This window comes from Arachis ipaensis, chromosome B10 (genome assembly GCF_000816755.2).
Source record: "Arachis ipaensis cultivar K30076 chromosome B10, Araip1.1, whole genome shotgun sequence".
NCBI classification, from domain to species: domain Eukaryota; kingdom Viridiplantae; phylum Streptophyta; class Magnoliopsida; order Fabales; family Fabaceae; genus Arachis; species Arachis ipaensis.
The window spans coordinates 11,789,362-11,796,861 of record NC_029794.2 but is presented as its reverse complement, the minus strand read 5'-3'; the positions used below and the strand labels follow the sequence as shown (position 1 = coordinate 11,796,861).

The 7,500-nt window shown below is 36.8% G+C and overlaps 1 protein-coding gene across 1 annotated transcript; it reads left to right on the top strand.

Annotated features, from left to right (window-relative positions):
• LOC107620138 lies at nt 4,893-5,916 on the top strand. The gene is made up of 2 exons (XM_016322351.1): nt 4,893-5,178; nt 5,276-5,916. Exons 1-2 carry the CDS (start codon nt 4,893-4,895, stop codon nt 5,914-5,916), a joined length of 927 nt encoding a protein of 308 aa, XP_016177837.1.

Sequence of the window (7,500 nt, the reverse complement as noted above, 5' to 3'; positions counted from 1 at the left end):
GTATCCTTGTTTTCTTCATTAACTTGTGGTGCAGTAGGAATTATGCTGGCATCAATGGCAGGAGCAGCAACATTTTAAGCTTCAATTTCCATTGCTTTGTTCTTCTCGATGATTTGTGGAGGAATTCAATTGTCTCCTCCTCCCATTGTTTGTTTTCTAAACAAACAAAATCAAAAACAAATTTAACAATAATCAACAACACAACAGAAGTTTAGCAATAATTAGAACAAAATAGGAAGAACAATAAACACATCAACTAAATTAAGAACAAATAAAAAAAAGGTAATAATCAGAGCAAATATTTAGTTTACTAATAATCAGAACAAGAATCAAAACACTAAAATACCATCACTAATTAATTTTTTCAGAACAATAATCAAAACCCCTAATCAAAACATTAATTATTTACTTGAACTTGAGAACAGAGGTCAGAAAAGTGAAGAAAAAGATGACCAGCGACAAAAAAGAGGACGGCCAGGGGCAGTAGAGCAGAGGTGGTGGCTTCTAGTGGATGACTGATGGTGGCAGAGAAAAAGAAGACGACTAGGGACAGTAGTGCCGGGAAAATAGAGCAGAGAAGCGCTGTCGCAATTTGCAGCCACTAATGATATCGTCGTTGCTGAGGGTCATCGTCACCAAGAGGTGAGAAGTAGTGCAGCACCGTGGCCGTGAGGTGAGAGATGCAGGCAAACAGAGGAGCTTCAGCGTGGGTCAAGGTGATTCTGAGGTTGGTGAGTGGTGCGCCGTGACGGTGGTTGGTGAGAGACAGAAGAGGGNCTGACGGTGCGTAGCTGCGTCGCGTGCTGAGAGAAGAGGGTTGTGTGCCTTTTGTGCTGCGTATGCATGCCTTAAATTTTGGAGAACAGGAGAAGTATGAATCTCATCGAGTTGGGGCTGGATGACTCGAACTATGGCTCAGTCCCGATTGAGTTACTCTTCCAAGTTTTGTTTTTTTTTTTTTTCTGGGTCAGTCCCGGGCCACTTCGAACTCGGGCCAACATGTTCCAAAATACTTCGGGTCCGGATCCGATTTGCGGATCGAATCGGACCATGTACACTCCTAAAAAATATCTATTTTCGTGTCTAATTTTAATTACTACTCAATGATTATCTATTATTTTAAAAAATTAACTAATATATATATTGTTCCGAACCAGACTAAGGGATCAAGAAGACAACAGTCTAACTAGGCCTAAATGAGCCTTGCTTTACCCCGACTCGAAATCGGAAGCAAAACACACACCTATATAAAGAGAGCATCTAACTCTTCCCAATATAATCATCTCACTCTAATCCTAGATTAATCTGTTGTCTCTTTAAGTCTCTCTGATTTGAGTTTGAGTGTCATTGCAGATATATATCTCACCAACTCCAAAGACCACGACTAACCCGCTGTGATACGCCAAGGAGGCTCTCTGATCAATCTGTTATGAGACATTCAGTCCATATATCTTATTAATTAGTATATATTTTTTAAGAGGAATGCTAGGAGGCCAGCAACTTTTGTAATTTGTAGCCATCAATGATAGTTTTAATGGTGTGAAATTGATGTGAGATTTCATTCAATGACTCATTTTTTTTTGCTGATTACATGTTGGCCAAAATTTAACAAAATTACCGGCCCTCTAGACTTTTCTATTTTTTAATATATAAGAATTAATTTTAGAAAATTATAAAGATATAGAAAAGCATGCACAACCGAACCGTATCAAATAATTGATATTCAATCACAACCATATGCTACAATTCAATAACGACTAATGTAATCCCGTGCGATGCACGAAAATGTTAAATCTTTCATATGAATATTTTAAATTAAATTAAACTCTAATCATAATGTAGTAATTGAAGAGGATTAGAAATTAAAGTAAACTAAAAAAAAATCATAAATTCTAAAAAGTGACATATGCTAGTAAGTTATCATCTTGAACTTTGTTTTATGTTGAGAAAAAAGTCGTCAAATAAAATATGTTTTACATGAAAAGGGGATAAGTATTATTCACCGTAGCACAAAAATATTAAATTTTTATGAATGTTTTACACTAATTATAACTCTAATTATAAATCTTAAACTCTAAATATTATACACTAAATCAATAAGTCATAAATCTTAAATTATAAATTATAAATATTATATTTTAAATCCTAAATCTTAATCTCAAAATTCTAAATCATAAACTGTCAATACTAACTCTCAAACCATAAACATTAAAATCACAAATTACTAAGTCTTAAATTCTAAACCAAAAAATTTTAAACATTAAATCTTAAACTCTAAATCCTAATTTTAAAACTTTTAAACCTAAACTAAATCCCAAATCTTAAAACCTAATCCCAAAATCATAAATCGTAAATCCTAAATCATAAACTGTTAATACATATTCACTAACTTTAGACTCTAAAACCTAAATTCTTAAACTTTAAATTCTAAATCATAAATTCTATATTCTAAATTCTAAATCAATAAGCACTTAATTCTAAACCATAAATCTTAAACCATAAATCTAGATAGTCACACTTAACTCTTACCATATAAATATTTTATAAATGCATAATTCAAACCTTAACAAAATTTAAAAACCTATTAAAAAATAACACATGTTTTCAGATATCACATTACGAATGATAAATTAAGTTGAAAAAAAAATAGCTAAAGATTACACTTTTATCAACCATTGAATAGAAGGTAAAAACTAATATAATAAATCGAAGGATGCAAATACTTTGCTAGAAAATCAAAATAAAGAAAGATTTCAACCACCAGAATAATTATTGATACGTCACCTCTATCCTCGGCCGCCTGGAAAGCTCGGCACGTGAGCAGATAAGCTCGGCCTCACTCATTTGAAAATAAGAAACGTGCTCAACAAACCTAATCACTAAAACAGAATATGATAACCAACCTACAAACTAGGACTTATCCACAGTAAACGGGTAAAACAACTCCTATAAAGCCGAACTAATATTCTCTGCTAAAGATCAGGTTCCATTCCCAGTTCTCTATTCTTTACTTAACTGATTCACTAAAAGATCATTATTAACTTGAGCGTCGGAGTATCTTTTACAGGTATTCCCACCGCGGTGTTCGATCCAGGCCGACGTATAGCTCTTCCTCTTCGACAGCCGCCTGCTCGGAGTCGCTAAAGCTCGACCACCCCAGTGCCAGGAATTGATGAAATTTCATTCAATGACTCATTTTTTTTTGCTGATTACATGTTGGCCAAAATTTAACAAAATTACCGGCCCTCTAGACTTTTCTATTTTTTAATATATAAGAATTAATTTTAGAAAATTATAAAGATATAGAAAAGCATGCACAACCGAACCGTATCAAATAATTGATATTCAATCACAACCATATGCTACAATTCAATAACGACTAATGTAATCCCGTGCGATGCACGAAAATGTTAAATCTTTCATATGAATATTTTAAATTAAATTAAACTCTAATCATAATGTAGTAATTGAAGAGGATTAGAAATTAAAGTAAACTAAAAAAAAATCATAAATTCTAAAAAGTGACATATGCTAGTAAGTTATCATCTTGAACTTTGTTTTATGTTGAGAAAAAAGTCGTCAAATAAAATATGTTTTACATGAAAAGGGGATAAGTATTATTCACCGTAGCACAAAAATATTAAATTTTTATGAATGTTTTACACTAATTATAACTCTAATTATAAATCTTAAACTCTAAATATTATACACTAAATCAATAAGTCATAAATCTTAAATTATAAATTATAAATATTATATTTTAAATCCTAAATCTTAATCTCAAAATTCTAAATCATAAACTGTCAATACTAACTCTCAAACCATAAACATTAAAATCACAAATTACTAAGTCTTAAATTCTAAACCAAAAAATTTTAAACATTAAATCTTAAACTCTAAATCCTAATTTTAAAACTTTTAAACCTAAACTAAATCCCAAATCTTAAAACCTAATCCCAAAATCATAAATCGTAAATCCTAAATCATAAACTGTTAATACATATTCACTAACTTTAGACTCTAAAACCTAAATTCTTAAACTTTAAATTCTAAATCATAAATTCTATATTCTAAATTCTAAATCAATAAGCACTTAATTCTAAACCATAAATCTTAAACCATAAATCTAGATAGTCACACTTAACTCTTACCATATAAATATTTTATAAATGCATAATTCAAACCTTAACAAAATTTAAAAACCTATTAAAAAATAACACATGTTTTCAGATATCACATTACGAATGATAAATTAAGTTGAAAAAAAAATAGCTAAAGATTACACTTTTATCAACCATTGAATAGAAGGTAAAAACTAATATAATAAATCGAAGGATGCAAATACTTTGCTAGAAAATCAAAATAAAGAAAGATTTCAACCACCAGAATAATTATTGATACGTCACCTCTATCCTCGGCCGCCTGGAAAGCTCGGCACGTGAGCAGATAAGCTCGGCCTCACTCATTTGAAAATAAGAAACGTGCTCAACAAACCTAATCACTAAAACAGAATATGATAACCAACCTACAAACTAGGACTTATCCACAGTAAACGGGTAAAACAACTCCTATAAAGCCGAACTAATATTCTCTGCTAAAGATCAGGTTCCATTCCCAGTTCTCTATTCTTTACTTAACTGATTCACTAAAAGATCATTATTAACTTGAGCGTCGGAGTATCTTTTACAGGTATTCCCACCGCGGTGTTCGATCCAGGCCGACGTATAGCTCTTCCTCTTCGACAGCCGCCTGCTCGGAGTCGCTAAAGCTCGACCACCCCAGTGCCAGGACGAAACACTTGGCGCCCACCATGGGGCCCGGAATATATCTGACCTCACCACCCATTTTATTTAGTGTCTTACCTTATTTTGCAGGATTTCCGATCCTCGGACATGGCTGACAATGGGAACCCCCAACCCACACAGGCAGAGCTCCTAGCTCAGATCGCCGAACTCCAGGCGGAGGTGCGGAAGATAGCTGAACTGTCCCCACAAAACAATGGAAAGAACAAAGGAGAAAGCTCTAAAAGCTCGGCGCAGGGCAATACAGATCCCTTGAACATCACTCCACCAAAGGAGAAGCTCACCCTCGAGAACCCCTTTTCTGACGAGATCACTAAGTTCCAGATGCCGAAGAACTTTGTACTACCTACAGCGCTGGAACCATACAAGGGGTTCGGTGACCCCCGAGCTCATGTCAAAAAGTTTCAATCCATGATATTTTTTAACGGCGCTAACAATGAGCCCGTTACTGTGGTTTTCTAAACTGTCTGCAGGTTCGATTTCCTCCTTTGAGGAACTGGCGAGATCCTTTATTGACTATTTTGCTGCATCGAGAATTTATGTCCATGGATCAGACTACCTAGGCACAATCAAGCAAGGCCAACACGAGAGTTTAAAGAACTACATGACCAGATTTTTCGAGGCTACTATGGAGATCCAAGACTTGGATCCGGTTGTCCATCTGCATGCCCTCAAGGCCGGCCTCCGACCAGAAAAATTCCGGGAAACCATTGCGCTAACAAAACCAAAAACACTGGAGGAGTTCCGAGAAAGGGCTGCAGGTCAAATGGAGACCGAAGAACTCCGCGAGGCCCAAAAGACGGACAGACAACCACAACGGAGAGATGAGGAGAAAGCTTTCAGATCACCAGGCAACAAGGATACAAAGAGGCCCTTCAAGCTCACACTAAAATACAACACGTATACCAGATTCAATACCAAGAGAGAAAACATCATTAAAGAGATTCTGAATGCCAAAATTGTGAAGCCGCCAGCTCGAGCAGGGAACTACCAAGACCAAAGGTTCGTAGATAGAATCAAACATTGCGCCTTCCACCAGAAGTTCAGCCATACCACGGACGACTGCATCGTTGCAAAAGACCTGCTCAAAAGACTGGCACGCCAAGGCTCTTAGACAAATATATCGAAGGCCGGAAAGCCAGAGGGACAAACTCGGACAGGAACGAGCACAAACAAGCAGTGACAGATAAAAACAAAAAAGAACAAACAACTCCTGATCCACCAAGAGGCATCATTAGCCACATATCAGGAGGATACGTAGGCGGAGGTGAAACAAGCTCGGCCAGAAAATGAAGCTATAGGGCGATGCTGGCAATCGAGGGAACACTGCAGCCAAAGAAGGAAGAGGACCCAGATGTTACAATATCCTTCAATCAATCAGACTTCAGATCGACAAGCCCTAACCTCGACGACCCAGTAGTGATCTCCATACAGGTTGGAGAGCTGTTTGTAAGAAAAACACTACTGGACCCAGGTAGTAGTGCTGATATTTTTGTTTTATTCTACCTTTAAAAAGATGAAGTTATCAGAAAAATTAATACAGCCTTCCTCGGGAGAGCTAATTGGGTTCTCCGGAGAAAGGGTCCCCATCATGGGATATATATGGCTGAGGACCACAATGGGAGAGATCCCTATGTCGAAGTCCATTGATATTCAGTACCTAATAGTAGTCTGTTATAGCTCTTATAATATTATAATTGGGAGACCTGCCTTGAATATATTCAAAGTGGTAGTATCCACATTACACCTGTGTGTCAATTTTTCAGTGCAGGAAAACAAGATAGCTACAGTGTACGCCGATCACCAAGAAGCTCGGCAGTGCTACAATGCCTGTCTAAAGCAAGCCCATACGAAGGAGATAGCTATGACCCAGGTCCAAGCCATACATAGCTCGGTCAAAGCCACGATGTTAGCTGATCTCGACCCGAGAGAAGACCTCAGCCAATGGACAACCTTCACCAATTAACACTAACAGCAGATGAAAAGCAATACACATACATCAGAGAAGCACTGGAAGGGGAAGAACGAGCAAGACTTATACACATACTGTGCCAGAACGCCGACCTATTCGCATGGACACCAGACGACATGCCGGGGATAAGCCCAGAAGTCATCTGCCACAAATTAGCAATCGACAAAACAGTCCGACCAGTGGCACAGAAGAAAAGAAACCTCGGAGAAGAGAAAAAACAAGCAGCACTTGAAGAGACCAAGAAGCTCCTCAACGTAGGTTTCATCAGAGAAATCCGCTTCACCACATGGCTATCAAACGTGGTAATGGTAAGGAAAAGTTCAGGTAAATGGCGCATGTGCGTCAATTTTACAAATCTAAACAAAGCTTGCCCTAAAGATGCATATCCATTACCTTGCATTGATAAGTTAGTTGATAACGCTTCTGGTTTCAAAGTCTTGAGTTTTATGGATGCATACTCTGGTTATAACCAGATTTTGATGCACCCAGAAGACCAAAGCAAAACAGCTTTTATAACAGAACATGGAAACTTTTGTTATAAGGTAATGCCTTTTGGCTTAAAGAATGCAGGTGCGACATATTAAAGATTAATGGACAAAGTATTCCAACAACAGATAGGCTGGAATATGGAAGTCTATGTAGATGATATGGTAGCAAAAACGCCTGCGCAAGGGTCACACTATGACGACTTGATAGAAGTCTTCAACCAACTCCGAGCATATAACA